The 19126-nt window shown below is 35.4% G+C and overlaps 2 protein-coding genes and 1 pseudogene across 3 annotated transcripts; all 3 read right to left on the reverse strand.

Moving 5' to 3' along the window:
* Window positions 1-612: 612 nt before the first annotated feature.
* Window positions 613-6508, reverse strand: LOC140980850 (ABC transporter B family member 19-like; annotated as a pseudogene).
* An 842-nt stretch (window positions 6509-7350) lies between these two features.
* LOC140980849 (uncharacterized) lies at window positions 7351-10503 on the reverse strand. 2 transcript variants are annotated; one of them, XM_073446920.1, is made up of 6 exons: window positions 10095-10503; window positions 9675-9768; window positions 9190-9263; window positions 8420-8470; window positions 7812-8064; window positions 7351-7705 (listed from the first exon to the last, which is right to left on the reverse strand). In XM_073446920.1, the coding sequence occupies exons 1-5, from the start codon at window positions 10197-10199 to the stop codon at window positions 7813-7815; spliced, it is 576 nt and encodes a 191-aa protein (XP_073303021.1). In that variant the 5' UTR covers window positions 10200-10503; the 3' UTR covers window positions 7351-7705; window position 7812. The 2 variants fall into 2 exon arrangements, with proteins under 2 accessions (XP_073303021.1, XP_073303020.1); XM_073446919.1 differs by having other exon boundaries at window positions 7831-8064; window positions 10095-10502.
* A 1786-nt stretch (window positions 10504-12289) lies between these two features.
* On the reverse strand, window positions 12290-14879 carry LOC140980767 (ethylene-responsive transcription factor RAP2-12-like). The gene is made up of 2 exons (XM_073446811.1): window positions 14512-14879; window positions 12290-13375 (listed from the first exon to the last, which is right to left on the reverse strand). The coding sequence occupies exons 1-2, from the start codon at window positions 14780-14782 to the stop codon at window positions 12591-12593; spliced, it is 1056 nt and encodes a 351-aa protein (XP_073302912.1). The 5' UTR covers window positions 14783-14879; the 3' UTR covers window positions 12290-12590.
* Between the last annotated feature and the right edge of the window lie 4247 nt (window positions 14880-19126).

Here is a 19126-nt window from a genome sequence, read left to right on the forward strand (position 1 = left end):
TTTATCTCATATCAATTGAAAATTGTGACATTATTTTCATTTGTCAGTTTTCTTCATATACATTAATTATTGAAAAAAATAAAATTATATCAAATTTAATCAATTAAATAAATGTACTATTATTTATTAAATATTATTCTATTTCCTACTCAACATTTAAAGAATTATAATATATTTTATCTTATATAACTCTTCATCCTATGTTTTCCCCTTGGGGCAATTTGTAACAAAGGCCCTTTAATATAAAAATTTTAAAAAGACGAAAAAACCTTATGTAAAATTGATATTGTTTTAAATCTCGTGTTTCTAAAAATCAGACATCAAAGTCCTTGCAGATATGACATGTGTTTGAGTTATTTTAACATCGAAGTTAAATATATTTGATTTTTTAAAAATAAAATATATTAATCTATTAATGTTTTAGAAGATTTTATATATTTTAGAATTTTCATATACTGTCATGTTGGAATTAGCCCCAGGTTGTAATAATTAATTTGGAAAAATCCATTGAAAAACGAATTGTCCAAAAGCATCTCTCAAGTTTAATGTTATCGTCTTATTTAATACTTAAATAAATAATTACAATTACCTTTTTATGCACAATGTAATGACTAGACGGCGGCCAAGAATCTTGTGGATTTCATTGTAACATCAATCAAACTTTATGGGCAGAATCAAACTGCTGGGCATGCAATGCGTTAAGCGATGGAGATTCCAAGTTAGTATAATTTTCTTCAGTATATTTAAGTTTTTGACGATTCTTATCGAATGACCATTTTATATTGCTACTATTTCATGGATATAACAAGACTTGGATGAGTTTTCGTGGAAGCATTATTTGTAAAGAGATCGAAACATGATCTAAAATGAGAACAAATTAGAATCTCTATTCAACTTGATTCACTTATGAGTTAGTAGGGGACCTTAATCAGTTCTTTCCCTACTTGTTTGGTGTCAAACTAATGTCTCATATTGATTGCTTCGACTAGGTTGGCAAAGTGATCAAGAAAATGCCAATGCTTCCGCTTCCACTCGAACCATATTAGAATATATGCCACCTAGTTGTGCGGCTATTAGCGTGTCATGATCTCCATATTCAGCCACCACACCATCTCTCATGACAGCAATGAAATCAGCGTCTCTGATAGTCGACAGACGGTGGGCGACCACAATGGTGGTGGCAGCTTGCGACGCCCTTCTAAGTGCGTTTTGGACCTGTTTTTCTGATTCCAAGTCCAAAGCACTGCTTGCTTCATCTAGTAGCAGTACTTTTGCTTTCTTGAGTATAAACCTTGCTATTGCTATCCTCTGCTTTTGTCCACCTGATAGCTGTACTCCATTCTCACCAACCTATAGCAAAATGAGAAGAATCTAATTAGTTTATAGGAAATGTGTCATAGAACATCTCATATTTCAAGTTTTCTCAGTGTGCCCCTTATCGAACTTGCAGCCTATCAATCAAGAAAACTTCGGCACCCTCTAAATTGTATGTGGGCTCAAAGAGAGCTCTAATGCAAGTATCATACTTACCTCTGTTTCATATCCTTTAGGAAGGCTACATATGAAATTGTGTATATAAGCTTCTTTTGCAGCTGCCTCAATCTCAACCCATGAAGCATTTGGATTTGCAAATGCAATGTTCTCTCCTATACTACCAGCAAAAAGTGCCGGCTCCTGATCACTAAAGCTATCTGCCTTCTCAACCACTTCAAATTAAGCTCCCTCAAATCAAAATCTCCCATCAAAATTTTCCCACTTATTGGATCATAAAATCTCTGTATCATCCATAAAACCGTTGATTTTCCTGATCCACTTCCTCCCAGAAGAGCCACCATCTTCCCACCTTTTATCTTTAGACTAAAATCCCTTAAAACAGTAGCACTCGGCCTAGCTGGATATGCAAATGTTACCTTCTTGAACTCAATATCAAACACCTTGGAGCTTTTAAACTTCCTGCTTTTCTTGCAATCACCACCTATTGCAGGCCTACGGTTAAGGATACCAAAAACTGCAGGTATTGCAGTTGCGGCCTTGGAAGTGTCTGGTGCGAGGCCAGCTAGTTGTCCGACAGAAAATGAGCTTAGAACGAGTATCAAGAAAATCTTGTACACCACCCCAAAATTTGTCTGCCCTTGTTTTACAAGATAGGCACCAAAATAGAGAGTTAAAGTATAAGCTCCGTACATGGCACCTTGAGAAAATCCGAGGATTAATCCAAGAATTTGTGACTTTTTGACCGAAATTCTGTTAGGCTCAGATAAAGCTTTATCGAAGGATTGAACTAGGCATTCCTGTGTTCCAAATGTGGCTACAGTTCTTATGTTTGACACTGCTCCTGCAGCTATGTTGCTAGCCCTGGCATAACAGGCGTTGTCTAATTTTGGTCCAATGCTGATGATCAAGTTTAAATAGCTAGCTCCAAGTGTCAGAGGTGTAAGAGCAGCAGCCAGTAAAGTTAGTCTCCATTCAAGAAAAAATGAGATGCCAAGTCCAACAGCTGCTGAGCTCAACCCCATTAGTAATACGGAAAAACGGTCACCAAGAACTGACCGAAAGCTAACACAATCTAATGCGAGTCTTGAGTCAAGAATTCCAGTTGAATTCTCATCGAAATCAAACCAACTTGGTTCTTGTCTCAGTATAGCTTTGAACAACATATTTCTTAATCTTTTAGTGAGCTTTGTTCCAGCCCAACCACAAAAACCTTGTTGCCCTGTCATAAAGGTTATACAACCAAATCCTAGTCCAACCAGTACCAAACATAGGTACCCAGCATCTCTCTTCAACTTCTGCACATCGGTGAGAAAGTAGACGTTTAGAGCTTGCCCCAGAATCAGGGGAAATACAGAGAGAATTGCACCTGCAAGCATGGCAAAGAAAATCCCAATTATCAGCAGAGTCAGCTCTGGTTTCTGCAAGTTCCAGATGTCTCTAAGGTTATATTTCGTCAATTTTGACTGATTTTCTTTTTCTTCTACTTCATTTTCATTTTGCACAGATTTCAAGTATATGGATTTTGATATTTCATGAACATTCAGCATTTTTGATTCATTGTGCACATATTTCTCATATGCGGAGGAATCTAAGTTCTTGGGCTGATCAAATTGATTAAGAACAGATTGTGGGACACCTTCCGAAGACAACTTGACAAGATCAGAATAAAATCCAGCTTTTTCCATGAGCTGACGATGATCACCAATCTCAACAACTGATCCGCAATCAAGTACCACAACAGTGTCGGCATTTTTTACAGTAGCGAGCCTATGAGCTATAATTATGGTTGTTCTACCCCTGGATATCGTATCGATAGCCTGTTGAACGAGAAATTCAGCCTCGGGATCTAAGGCACTCGTGGCCTCATACAAAAGGAGGATCGTTGGATCATTTATCATAGCTCGAGCAAGTGCTATACGCTGTTTTTGACCACCGGAAAGCAGTGTTCCTCTATCCCCAGTCTGCAAACACAAGTTTTGAGCATAGTTACAGAAAAATTTCACATATGAATGAGACACGAGCTAAATATATATTAGATGTTAACCTTGGTATCATAGCCTTGTGGAAGGTTACTGATGAAATCATGAGCATTTGCTGCCATACAGGCTCTAATTGCCTCTTTCTTGGTGGCATTTTTCTTCCCCATGATTACATTCTCAAGTATGGTTGTTGCAAACAGAACTGGTTCTTGACCAACCATACCTATTTGATTTCTTAACCATTTCACTTGCAATGTCCTTAGATCATAACCATCTAAGGTAATAAAGCCTGAAAATTTCAATCACGACTGGTTAGATTTAGTGGGGTTTTTTTAGGATTCTCGAGGTTGCAAATATCAGCATTTAGGAAATAAAAAGACCAGGATTTTACCCTGGTTTGGATCATAGAACCTCTCTATGAGAGCTAAAATGGTGGATTTTCCAGCTCCACTGGTACCAACTAATGCTAGAGTCTTTGATGCATGGATTACTAGGTTTAATGACTGTAGAATTTGGATAGTTGGACGAGAAGGGTAAGCAAAAGATACATCTCTAAATTCAATACTCCCACAAATATTTGACGGTTTAAATCCATGGGAACTATAAGGATCAACGTCTGGGATCCGATCGATAACTTCAAACACTCGGCTAGCTGCTACGGTTCCTTGTGAAAATTGAGCAAAATACGACAGTGCCAGAGCCAATCCCCTGTCATATGTGACGTGAATGCTTTTCTTATATAACAATAGTATAAATTCAAACATCGTGATTTTTTTCTTTTGTATTCGATTCAAAAAATACACTTGACTATTGAACTTGAGAAAACATTCATATCTTGAGCATCTTGTGGAAGAATAGCTGAATTTTTACCTGCCCCCAACATTTACACCAAAGAAACATGCAATAGCCGCACCACCTGAGAGTTGCCCTTTTGCAACCAAAATCGAGCCATACCAAAATGCCAAAGCCCATGTCGCATAAGTAACAAGATAGATAATCCCGATCCCTGCACCTTTTGCGAAACCAATTTTTACTCCCAGTGGCACTGATCTCTCTAGAAAATTGGAATACTTTTCTGCCAAAGCATCCTCTGCTACAAAAGAAAGCACAGTTCTGATACAACTTAAGGCTTGTTCTGCAATACTTCCAGCTTTCCTGTAAGACGCCTTTATTAAAGAAAAGATTTTGGTCAGGAATTCAGTGAATCCGATGCGAGATGTTTGTTATGCTATGCTCGTTATACCTCTTCTTTTGCGGTTAGGCCGCCATATACTGCCTTGTAGGTGATGCCACAAGCCATTGTTAGTGGGGTCACAGCAAACACTGCCAGGGAGACTTTCCATGATCGCATGAAACCGACCACATAGCCGCAGATGAAGGTAAATATATGGTGAACAAAATGCGCCATCTGATTTACAAATTTATTTATCATACGTTAAGACTTGTTTCAACTTTAAGAATATGGAAACACCGAAAAGGGACTATAGCATAACATGTATCGACCTTCTCCGCCATCACTTCTTGTATTTGTGCAACATCACTTGAAATTCCATGCATGATATCACCGGTACTGATCTTTGTGTCAAAAAATTCCATGTCCTGGCGTAGAATTGCTCGAAGATATTCAGTTCTTATTCTGCGTGCTGATCTTTCTCCCACCATTCGCCAGCATGTAATCTCTGCCACAGTAAAAGTGTCATTTACTGAAATGCACATGCAGAATCTTGAGATTTATGATTAAGGGGGGAAGGAAAGGAAATAATGTGTACTATTGACCTAAATAAGCTCCCATCACAACAAATGCAGCCAATCCAGTCATAAGCAGACATATCTGAAAGCCGTTAAACATTCCAATCATCATTAATCCTGAATTCTTTAGATTGATTTTAAAATTTATTGAATTCTCGAAGCAACATCCTGAAATTTTGTTCGAATACTCTATTGAAATATTTGCAAGTGCATACCTTCTGCACATCTCTCATCATCTGATGCCTGTCGTTTTCTTGTCCTCTGGCAAGTTCATTGACAATATTTCCAAAAAGATAGGAATACCATGGAAGAGATCCTCCATTAATGAATGCTCCTAAGCATCCCAAAACAATGAGAATGAGGTCCAGCTTTGTTGAATATCTAAACAAGCTAAATAGGCCTACTGATTTTGGTGCCACAGGATCATCTTCTTCATCATTCTCTTCCCCGATTGCTGATTTCTGATCGAAGTCATCATACCCATTATCATAGTACCCTTCATGGCCATGGCTATAATAAGGCAACCTGTTGTGAAAATGATCATGACCATGATGAATCTTTGACATTTCCTGGTAATTTGATTGTTGATCATCATCATTATTTTCATCATCGTAAGCATGTGATACATAAAACCATCTTGGATCATTATTTGGTGGGGTGGTGCCATAATCAGTCATGCTTAACTCATCTTTATCAGCCAAAGGGCCACTACTTTTATTGCTCACTTCATTGACATTTGACAAGATTGTGCTTTTATAGGGACTGGTACGCAAGTCAGAAGAGTGATTACTCTCAAGAAATGGGCTTTTGTGATCTGTTCCAACATAATTATGAGGCTCAAACCTTCCTGATTGCAATTGATCATAGCTCGAGTGAGGGCTATTGTAGTAGGGATTGGTGAATCTTTGGAAGCCACCATAGGTACGTGAAAGATAGTAGTCATTGGCAGATCTCCTGAATATCCTGCTACGAGCACTGGATGGAGTGGCAGCAGCACTTGCTGTTCATGGACTAAGTGCTGCCCCAAGATTTTGATTTTCCTGCCATCCGGTTGGCTTGAACTGCCATGAAAGCTCCCCTTGCCAAGACCTATCATTATCAGATGCAAAGGGGCTGGTAGGAGTGGGAGTTCTCAGCTTGTGAGGCGTCAGATACTGAGAAAAATGGTTGGAGGTACAGCTAGAAAATGACCTAGACAGATATTGGGACCTATCGGGAGTAGTGTAATGTCGCCTCTCAGGTGTATACATTGGCGAATTTATAATCTCAGATGTATGATCTGCCATAAATGTAAACAAACAATGATCGATTAAGCAATTAAAAGGCTTGTCGTAGCGAGGAATTCTTTGAGCATTTCACAATCTATTATTTGATTTTGAAGCAGATACACAATGCTTGGCAATGGAGCAGTTGGTTTCAAAGAAAGAGAGTAATTGAGTCGCGATTGGTAGATGCATTCAAAAGACTGTTGCTATAGTTTTGGCAAGCCAGCTCGCAGACAAGCATAGAAAACATTTTGAAAAGGTTGAAGAGAAATGAACTAATTTGCTTGTCAAGAAAAGATCTATTTCGTAGCTTACTCGTTGTCCGATATTCATCGTTTTCTGTCTGAAAAGAAACCACCCGAGTTAAATGAACAGCTTACATCAAGTTAAAGGCTTGCGGACGTTACATCATTAGATGTGCTCGACTCGTTTCATTTCCACCTTGTATGTCGCAGCTTCCACTTGTCATCTTGCAGGCATCCAGAGGACGTTTGTCTTTTTCTCCACTTCAATATTCTTGGACACACGTCACGAAACATGGTAGGAACATGCTGCATTGTTTTATCTTATTTTAGATGTTTAAAGGAAACGGCATCTCCCATTCAAATGTCCTCTTATGCTGCCGCCCCCTCTGTTTATTAAGGTTTAAAAATCGACGAACCACCATTGATGCCCCGGGTAAGGCAATCACATGTTGAAAAAGGCAAACCCGAGAAACTGTTGTACACGGGGCCTTTTCATGTTTACGGTAGCTATTTTCCGCGCTACACGTGCTTCTTTATTGAATGGAAAAATAAATAAATCAAGAATATCATATTTAGATTTAAAAATAGTCAAATCGCAAACTTCTATTGTCCACAAGTACATAAACAAGCTACTCCAATTTTTTACTGACATAGAACAACAAACTAATTCACTTGGAAACGGAACATCGTGACAACAGTTAGAACATCACACAGTCACATGCCTCAAGAAAATCAATCCTCTGTGACCAAAAAACCCAATTACAATCCAATGATTCAATAACATGTGTGGCCATGATTTGTTTCTTTTAGCTCATATGCGGAGTCAGATCTCCAAACGTTAAACCAGCAAAGCTACAGCACATTTCTAGGCAGATATGGTGGAGGAGACGTCTTGGTCAGGCACAATCTTTCGTTTTCTTCCATTCCTCCTGTTATCTCCGGCCCTTCCTACCATTCTTTCCCCCGACTGCACCTGTATTCACATATAAATGTTCTAACTTTCTCGAATATGCTGCACAGCTTCATCATTTAAAGGTATGCAGTGAACTAAATAGTAGCAGAAGGATAGGAAAAGATACATTAACTCAATATCATTACCCCTTCACCGAATCCTTCGAATTTAGCAGCTTTGGCTTTTGAATTGCCTGAGATCCCAGAGAATTTTCTATTGCAATGGGTCTCGTTGTAAGATGGTTTTGGCAACGAAAAATATGTAGGAGGGGCTGCAGAACAAGAAGATGATGAAGAAGAAGAACCAAAGGAGTCAATGTCGTTGTCAAACATATTGTAGAAGAGTTCTTGCAGTTCTTCAAAACTTTCATTTCCATTGTCCTGTCAACCACACAGATTAAAGAACTGAATTAGAACATGTTTCCACAACTCCAATCAAAAAATTTGTTCCTATTGCATAGGCGGATCCTGAATAAAATGAAGGAATATTTGATGCACTTCTCGGTATTGTTGATCAAAAACCCATATCAGAAATGTGGACTCCCAAGTTGCAAATATAATGGGGGATATATAAGTTTCACAAGCATATGAAAACATAAATTACAAATCATCAACTCAATTTAACACGACTCGCAAATCCAAAGGTGCTCTCCTCATTTTGTTCCATGTATCAAATAGGTCTTTTTGAGGAAAAGCATGGAAAATTACAACATAAGCTATAGGATCAGGCACTCACATTGGATTGGCTCATCATTGATACCATTTCATTCAAGAAGTCACCCATACCCTGCACACATCGCACAAACAAAAACATGCCATAATCAACATATGACACCAAGGGCAATTTTTGTATGTATCCGGCACCAACTTTATGCCACTTGCAAAGGCCTAAGCCAATATCACACTTAATGAAGCCATCAGACACTTCAAAAATTATAATTTCAGACATACTACATAGCATGCCTCAGAAACTAAAATTAGAAAATGAACACGCATGTCTATCACGTATATGGGCATGTTGAATAGATATGTAAAATTGCTGATTTATATATTATAGTTTTAGTTTTCAAAGCTATACGCGCACATGCAGCCGACGAGACTTGTTCAGTTATGCTTTCAAATTTGAAAGATGGTTGGTAAATACAGGTACAATTGTGCACGTCTTCTTAAAATTTGATGTTTTGAAATAACATGAGTTATGTATCTAGATATGAATATACACATAGATGATGTGGTTATGTTGTATAGATATGTAGGTGTATATTATTTTCATATCATGTCCTAAAATCTTCTAAATTCATATTTCCCTGTCCGTGAAACATAGGACCTTGCGGTATGATTATTATTATTACTTCTAATCCAGGAGTCGACAGAAAATTACAATAAGCTAAAATCATTTGCAGTTCCCTTATTGGAAACATGATCACTCACACAAAACATGATATCAGAATGGGGTCATACATAATGTGTGGTTGCATATAACGTATGCAATAATTATAGACTTACATTTTCGTCATTATCGTCTTCGCAGTCATAAACTCCTAAGTCATACAAGAACCTTTTATCGCTGTTTGAGAGCACTGTCCAAATCCAAACAATGCAGATCATAAGTCTTACTACGCACAGAATAAATGAACTTACATCATGTTCTAGTACGGACGGTTAACAGAAACAATCAGTTAACATGTTCAAACATAAACTCGAAAATTGTACAAGTAGCTCACAAATTCCTGGATAACATTTACATAAACTATGTAAACACACAGTTAAAACTCAAATAACAGCAAATTCGTGGGTATTCACAAAAAAGAAAACAAAAACTTGCATATCATATGATATCTGCATAAACAAAAATATTTTTATTTTCTTTTTTTCCCTAAAAATTGCTCAACGTTCAAAAAACACAACTCTTCGCAGAAAATTGGCCCCTTCATGATTTATTGAACTAACATATAACAGAGAATATTTATAATAAACTAGTTTGCAGTCACCAGAATAGGCTTGCTGGATGGCCTGAAATTTCTTCTTTGCATCTTCCAAATGCTTCGCAGTCCCCGAGGCGGAGCAGCGATCCGGGTGCCATTTCTACAATATTAAACCAATTAGACCCCAAGTAGCTTTCAGATTTCCGAAGAAAAACAAGAATCCAAAAACATGATTGCTGCAAAGCACATAAGTTTTCATCTTAAAAAATAGCACACAAAAGCAAAAAATAAAAATAAAAAAACGAATTTTCCCGTCCAAAATCCAAACGCAATCGATGCTTTCAAAAATTCCAAGATCACCTTTTTCAAGGATCCCTTCTCCCGTGAGTGAATAACCATATGAGCAACAAAAAAAAAACCGTCTTTCCTAGTATTTTAACACACAAAAAAAAAACCAAAAGAAGAAAAAGTCGCTTTAAAGCTAACCAGTGCAAGCTTCTTGTACGCATTCCTAAGCTCTGCCGTCGTGCAATCCTTCTTCAGCCCCAAAACCGCATAAAAATCGTCGTTTTTCTCTACCCCATCAGCCATTCCTCAAAATCTCCCAACCCACAACAGCTGCGGAAACTTGCTCCTAGAGAATTCCAATCCTACTCCCAACGAAACCTTGTCAACAAGCAGCCGTAAACACAGAAGTTTAGTGTTATTTTGCGCGGTTTTAATAGGATGCACATGTTATATTATATATAATACTATTATGCATCAAGAATGCCCAAGTTGTAATAAAAATCACATCTTTGCGGGAGTATTATGACACGGAACCTCGTCAATTTGGAAAGAGAAAGAGTGCAAAAACGAAGCCTCCAGAAGCTGTGGGCTTGATATTTTTGTGCACCTACATTTTTTCCGCCTACACCTCGACTTTTTAGTCATCGGGTAAAATATCAACAAAATGTCAATTTTAATCTAGATATTTTTAATCGCTTATCTTTTATTGAATCAATTTTATAATATATTTCAAAATATTATAAAAAAAATTAACTATATAATTATAAAAATTTAATAAAAAAATTATTCATTTAATTATGATATATATCTTTTTAAAAATAACTAATATTGATTATATAAACATAATTATACATCGTAATTGATTTATTAAAAAATATATGAATACGATCTTGCAAGAATAAAATAGATATTTTGATGAAAATATACTAATCACTATCGAAACATGTCAAATCTTGTATCGAAAATTCGAAATTTCCAATCAATATCGAATCATGTCAAATCCAATATTAATTGGATTCGGATTGAATTCCTACCTATGTTGATATTCTCAAGCTTTTATTACGAAAATAATTGCTCAAATTTATCTTTAAAAAACGAAATGATTGGATCGAGCGATTTAAAAATAAAATGAAATGATATTTTTTTTAAAGTTTTATAAATAATATTGGTATGTCTATTTGTATTTATAGGTTTTGAAAAACGAATATTGATTATCAAATATAATTTTTTACAGGTGATTGTGTTTTCATTTACATTTACATAAATTAATGTATTTATGTATCATACTTTTATTTTTATGTACTGGCAAATATTTTTATTCTTACATGTGATTGTGTTTTTTTTTTAACTAAATTCATCTTTTTCTTTCGATTTTCCAATAAACTTAAAAAATTTATGGGCAAATCATGAATAATAATTTAAAAAATGTTGATCAAATTAAATTTAAATGCAATCGTAAATAAGATATTTTAATACTGTACGCGAAAATCATGTGGTCATCCGAGCATGACATTTTAAACATTGATTGGCCACTAAAGAAGACGATTTTTAAAGTATTTAATGAAGTTACGTTAATTATGTTTATATTTTTTGATGAGTTATTTAAATATATAATCTATATCGTAAACTTATCTCGTGAGATCGTTTTATCAAAATTTTTGTGTAAAATGAATAGAGCAATATCTATTGAAAGTAATATCGTTCGAACAACAAAACAGTTGATATGAAATTAATATTAACTATTTAAAAGAAACTTTTAAAATCAATATCAATAAAAAAAAGAAAGAAGCTGATCAAATAATCATCGTGCAGATGCTTTTGCAAATTGCAATTGGGTGGCTACTAAATGTTATTTTTTTGGAAAAGTAAGACAAGTGGCAAGTAATTTTTTTTATATATTTGATTGACGTATATTAATATTTAAAAAACAAGTGGGCGAGTTGGAAGGAAACTATACAATGAATTCTTCCTAAAATGAAATAAATATGCACGCAATTTGCTGAGACCAACCGAAGAAATACGACAAATCTTGTGGGATGTTTTACTTGTGAACATTGTGAGACGAGTGATTTGATCCGATTCATAAAAAAATATTATCAAATTGAAAAATCTCAATGATATAAACTTATAAGAACATCTTACAATAAATCTGTTTACTTGGACATTTCTCGGACATTAATAATAGCTTTCAAAATTTGTTATCGTTATTTTGGTGATGTATGGAAATTTTTCTGTTATGTTTGAAACATTGGCGAAAATTTTGCTCAAAAAACATTTCAAATTTACATCGTGCAGTTAAAATGCTCCCACTACTCATTCATATAACAATAACTAGTTCACTAATTCATATCACAACAACTAGTTTCACCTGCATTTCAGCCATAAAAAGAAGATAAAAGAATCCAACACCAATGGCCGGAATATTCAAGCATCGGTTTATGAATTAAAGTTTATCAGCCCACACAAAAAGTAACATACAAATTCTTTTACTAAGCACAAAGCCTCAAAGATAGAGAGCATCCACTTATGTACTACTGCTCATAAACCGAAGAGAAACCTTTATTATATCATCATCCATGGCTTAATCAGCTCCTCAGCCAACACACCTAAAAGAGACATCATATCCGTAAGCTAAATTACTTGCATGTCACCAGCCTTATCCACTGAAAAGACAGAAATGAGTTTAAATGGGGTTCAGACTCCACCCATCATGGAAGGAGAAATATCGTCGAAAGTCCAAAAGGCTCCATCAAGAAAGGCATCGATTGACGAATCCCAATTGCTACCATCGGCATACGGCATCTGAAATAGCTTCAACTGAGAGTCAAAATCTGAGACATATTCAGGAATCTTGTTCAATGTATTCCTATTATTAGATGATGGAAGATCATGTGATGTTGACTTCACTTTTTTCGCTGGGTTAGCATCATCCATTAACAGAGTTTGATCATCCCCAACAACAGTTGGGAGAATTGACGATATTTCTGGAGTCTCTCCATGGTTTTCTCCCCAACCAAAATCTGAACAGCCGAAAGGGTCAAAGGAGTTGAAAGAATTGCTCCTTTGCATCATCTGTGGGTTATGCTCTGGGAAATCCAAAGAATCCAAGTAATCATTGCTTGTGATGAACTTTTGGTTCATATTGGGAAGAACCAAGTCCGAGGACTCCTGAGGTGGCACTTTACCAGAATTTATTTTAACAGTCCTCCTTGAAGCAGAGGCTGGGGCATCTTCAGGAAAATTCAACTTAGCTTTCTTGCCTCTGATCTTTTGTGCCTCGGTATCATATGCTTTTGCAGCTTCCTCGGCAGTGTTAAAAGTTCCGAGCCAAACTCTGACCCCTTTCCTTGGATCGCGGATTTCAGCAGCCCATTTACCCCATGGACGCTGTCGAATCCCTCTGTACTGATTCTTCCTCTTTCTTTTTGAGGACTTTGCAGCATCCTTGTCAAATTCAGAATACTCTACAGTTTTCATATCTTCCAAAAACATGAAAAAATCTCAAACCAAAGAATTGAAAAGGAGATGTAGAGAGTACAGGAACAGATATTTACCCAAGCCCAAGAACTTTTTATAGCGAGTACAAAAAAAATGACTTGACAGAACTTTACATTTCAATCTTATGAAATTAATTACCCAAAATCATGTACGATAATGATAACAATTCACATATTCTTGACTAGATAGAAGTATGAGAATAATACACTTCTAATTAAGATGTGCAAAGGCTGCAATTGGAACTTCATTCAAATGAATGAAGGGAAGAAAGCAACTGTTTCATCAGACTACACACTTCACTTCAGAAAATTAGGCACATACTGGCAAGAGTGGATGAAACAGAATACAATTATCACCTCAAATCAATTATACTACAGCATGTTCACCCATAAAAAATATCAGCTCTCAATTCAAACTAAACTTCAAGTTATCATTCCAAAAGCACAACAAAGATTAACTCCAGATTTGAAATCCTCACAGAACGGGAAATTCATTTTTCAAATATCACAGTGCATTTCAAACCCTTTAATGTCAGGGTAGCTTAAAATCGATACATCAGAACACCAAGTCCTCTCAAAGAAAAACCTGTCTATGAATTATATCTTCTTTTTTTTTAGCATGATAGATAGCTAAAGGATACATGAAGAATACTAAAAATATACCTTTTTCTTCAATCAAATAGATAAAATCCCAGTAAAATCATATTAGACTTACCAAAACAGCGAAATGATAAAAAAAAAAAATCAATCCAAATTTTGATTCAACATGCTTTAAGAAACAAATCAATTGTTAATCTTACCACCTAATAAAATAATCATAATCAAAATAATCAAAGCCAATCATTTCTTTATTAATTTATACATCAATCCTTCCACTAAAAAGCTACTCACCCCTAAATCAAAATTCAGACTATGCATATTAGTTACAAAATCTTTAAAAGCCATTAAACTTCCAGAACGGATGCATCCCCCCTTAGCTTGTATAACAAATTTTCAACCTATCAGGCGATAGATCTTAGAATATAAAAATTTAATCTTTCAACTAATCAAACAATAGATCATAGTATGATTGAATAAAACCCCAAAACAATCTGGAAAAAGAGAATCGCCAACATTACCAGGAAGAGTTTTACGTTTGGAAGCAGACTTCTTTTGGACATTGAACTCCTCTTCATGATGATCGGAGTAATCCTTGAACTCAGCTTCTAGATCATGGTCAAAGTCAACGAGGGACCAAGACCTCACTGGCATGGAGTGAATCTTCCCCCTGTACTTGTTATCATTAAGATCGGCGGCCCCTCTTCCCCACAACATATCAGGTGTGACAGTGAGCCGGCGCGACAGCCGGCTCGGCGGCGGTGTGCCAGATATTATAGCTCCTCCACACATCCCGAAAAGAGATACGTGCTATTGTCGTGAATAATTTGGTGCAAATTTGGAAGATGAGAAATAGGTCGAATCGTTGGTAGAGAAGAAATAGGTCGAATGAATCGCTTCGTTTCTTTATAATACATACATATTTTATGAGGGGCCAATGTACGAGGCACTTGCATCATTTGGTTTTACTTTTTTGCCCCTGCATTAAGGGTTTGATTCTGCTTCCTATAATAAATATATATATTTATTACATATATGTATACACACATGGGGTGGGATGTCGCTTTCTTTTCACAGGCCATCACACACACTTTAAAATACAAAAGTATAGGTCACGTATAAAAGAAAAAACATAAGCAAAAATTCTTTAATGTTGAAAAATTATTTAAAAATGTAAAAAATATTTGTGTTGAAAATGTGAATGTTGAATGTTGAAAATTAGGTAAAATTAGGTGTTGAATATTGAAAATTATTGTGTGATGATGTAGGTAATGATGTATTTTATTTTTGAATTATTTGTAAAAATTTTCTATAAATAGATCTCTCATTTGTGAAGAAAATCACAATTGAGTTGAGAGAAAAATATTATAAAGTGTGTAGTGTGATAATTTTAAGAGTTTGAGATTTTTATTTTTTACCGTAAATTTTTACTTTTTCACAACACGTTATCAGCACGAAGCTCTAAAAGTCCTCCATATTTTTCCAAGCTCCGAACAGAAGAAAAAAATAACAAAAGTAATAATATTTATTTTACTGTTATTTATTTATTGTTTATATATTTAATATATAATATAATGTTATTATTAGAAATAATAAAAATAATTTTTTCAAAAACTTGTTATAAATCCTGGGAGGATGTTAAGACGACATCCCACACTCCCGGTAAGGGATACGACAAGTATAAAAGCCTATAAGGTTTTTAAACAAAATAACTTATGACACCTAATTATAATAATGTGATATGATATACATAATTATTTAAATATGACTAATATTATATACACCATATTATTACCATAAAATTATACAAATACATACATTTATTTTCTTATACACCAACGGTAATAAACGGTAACAAAACGGCTAGTTTTTGCTCTATAAATACAATCTCACAAATACATTCAATCACTCCAACTTTCTCTTCTTCTCTAAAAATTATTCTTCATCAAATTTTCGAAGAAAAAAAGAAGATGGCTTTCACGAGGTTATTTTTAATTATTTTGGTTATCATACTCACCAGTCTTGTATTTATCGGAGAATATCCTCCTCGTGTGTTTTCTTTATTTTTACGAATACTTGTACTTGTTGTTTATCCATTACTTTGTATTGCAATATTCATTAACTAATAAAATGCATCGTAATTTTTAGTACCACCATGGCAAACTTGACAAAACTCGAATTCATCGCTCTTGATATTATTGAGAAAAACTATATGCCATGGACTCTTGATGTAGAAATGCATCTTGAGTCATTGGGTCTAAGCGAGACCATTAAAGAAAATGATATATCTTCATCACAAGAAAAAGCAAAAGCTATAATATTTTTACGACGACACCTTGATGAAGGTTTAAAATGTGAATATCTCATCGAAAAAGATCACATGGCTCTATGGAAAGGATTAAAAGAGAGATTTGAATATATAAGGGAAGTTATACTTCCGACCGCCCGTGATGAATGGAATATGTTAAGATTTCAAGACTTTAAGAAAGTCAGTGATTACAATTCAGCGATGTATAGAATAATCTCGCAGTTAAGATTTTGTGAACATGAGGTTACAGAATCGAAAATGCCTGAAAAAACATTTTTCACGTTTCACGCACCAAATATAACACTACAACAACAATATAGAGTGCGTGGATTTGCGAGATATTCTGAACTCATCGCCTATCTTCTTGTGGCGGAAAAGAACAACGAGCTATTAATGAGAAATCATCAGTCCCGACCCACTGGATCAACAGCATTTCCAGAAGTAAATGCTGTAAGTAAAAATGAATTTAAACCTGGAAACCAAAATCAAATTCAAAGACAAGGTTTTGGTCGAGGTCGAGGTCGAGGTCGAGGCCGAGGTCGTGGACGTGGACGAGGAAATGGTCGTGGTCGTGGTCGTGGTCGTGGACGCGGCCGTGGTTTTGAAAATAATCGAGATAGTTATTTCTATAACTCATCTCAAAATAACGTCTCAAACCATCCACAGAAAAGGCATCAAGAAAACATGAGTNATAATTCTTCAATATTAACCAATTGGCATGATCGATTAGGACATCCTGGTTCAACAATGATGCGAAGAATTATAGAAAATACACATGGTCATCCATTGAAAGACCAGAAGATCTTTCAGAATAATAAGTTTCAATGTAAAGCATGTTCTCTTGGAAAACTTATTATAAGACCATCACCAGCCAAAATCCAAACTGAATCACCAATGTTTCTTGAACGTATTCAGGGTGATATTTGTGGACCAATCCATCCACCATGTGGACCATTCAGATACTTTATGGTATTGATTGATGCCTCCAGCAGATGGTCACATGTATGTTTATTGTCAACTCGAAATGTTGCATTTGCAAGATTACTTGCTCAAATAATAAAATTGAGGAATCAATTTCCCGATTATACAATCAAGAAAATTAGACTTGATAATGCTGGTGAATTTACTTCCCAGACTTTCAATGATTATTGTATGTCTATGGGAATCATTATTGAGCATCCTGTTGCTAATGTACATACTTAAAATGGATTGGCTGAATCATTGATTAAACGTCTGCAAATGATTGCTAGACCAATGATTATGAAAACAAAGCTCCCTATTTCTATATGGGGACATGCAATTTTACATGCTACTTCATTGNAGACTTTCAATGATTATTGTATGTCTATGGGAATCATTGTTGAGCATCCTGTTGCTCATGTACATACTCAAAATGGATTGGCTGAATCATTGATTAAACGTCTGCAAATGATTGCTAGACCAATGATTATGAAAACAAAGCTCCCTATTTCTATATGGGGACATGCAATTTTACATGCTGCTTCATTAATTCGCATCAGACCAAGTGCATATCATAAATACTCCCCATTGCAGCTTGCATTTGGTAAAGAACCAGACATTTCTCATCTGAGAATTTTTGGATGTATGGTGTATGTGCCTATTGCACCACCTCAACGAAAGAAAATGGGACCTCAAAGAAAGATTGGAATTTATATTGGTTATGATAGTCCATCGATCATTCGATATCTTGAACCACAGACAGGCGACGTGTTCACAGCACGTTTTGCTGATTGTCATTTTAATGAGGAAATCTTCCCAATGTTAGGGGGAGAACAGAAACATACCGAAAAAGAAATTACATGGTATGTATCATCATTGTTACATCTGGATCCAAGAACAAAACAATGTGAAAAAGATGTACAGCAAATTGTGCACTTGCAAAGAATAGCAAATCAAATACCAGATGCATTTGCAGACACAAAAGGGGTAACTAAATCATATATACATGCTGCAAATGCCCCTGCTCGAATTGAAATTCCGAAGAAACAAATTGAAGATAGTCATGATGTCATTAAACGCCTGAAGCGTGGAAGGCCAGTTGGTTCCAAGGATAAAAATCCTCGAAAAAGAAAATTCATAGAGAAACACAATGATCACAAAATAGAGAATGATGTTCCTGAAGAAACACATAATGATCACAAAATAGAGAATGATGTTCCTGAAGAAACACATGATGATGAAAATGTTTTGTCAGAACCACAAACTGACGAGAATCATGAAATCTCTATCAATTATATTAATACTGGAAAAATATGGAACCGAAAAGATATAGAAGAAATTGATGATATATTTTCTTATAATGTGGCAATCGACATCATAAATGATAATGAAGATCATGAACCAAAATCTTTTGGTGAATGTAAAAATCGGCAGGATTGGATAAAATGGAAAGATGCCATCCAGGTTGAATTGGATTCGCTAAATAAACGTAATGTTTTTGGACCTATAGTCCTTACACCTGAAGGTGTAAAACCTGTTGGATACAAATGGGTTTTTATTCGAAAGCGAAATGAGAAAAATGAAATAGTAAGATATAAAGCTCGACTTGTTGCACAAGGTTTTTCTCAAAGGCCTGGAATTGATTATGAAGAAACGTATTCTCCTGTGATGGATGCAATTACGTTTCGGTATTTGATTAGCTTGGCAGTATCTGAAAATTTAGAAATGCGTCTTATGGATGTTGTTACAGCCTACTTATATGGATCACTTGATAGTAATATATATATGAAAATCCCTGAAGGATTTAAGATGCCTGAAGCACAAAGTTCAAAACCCAGAGAATGTTATTCTGTGAAATTACTAAGATC

Source organism: Primulina huaijiensis, chromosome 7 (assembly GCF_012295235.1).
Source record: "Primulina huaijiensis isolate GDHJ02 chromosome 7, ASM1229523v2, whole genome shotgun sequence".
NCBI classification, from domain to species: domain Eukaryota; kingdom Viridiplantae; phylum Streptophyta; class Magnoliopsida; order Lamiales; family Gesneriaceae; genus Primulina; species Primulina huaijiensis.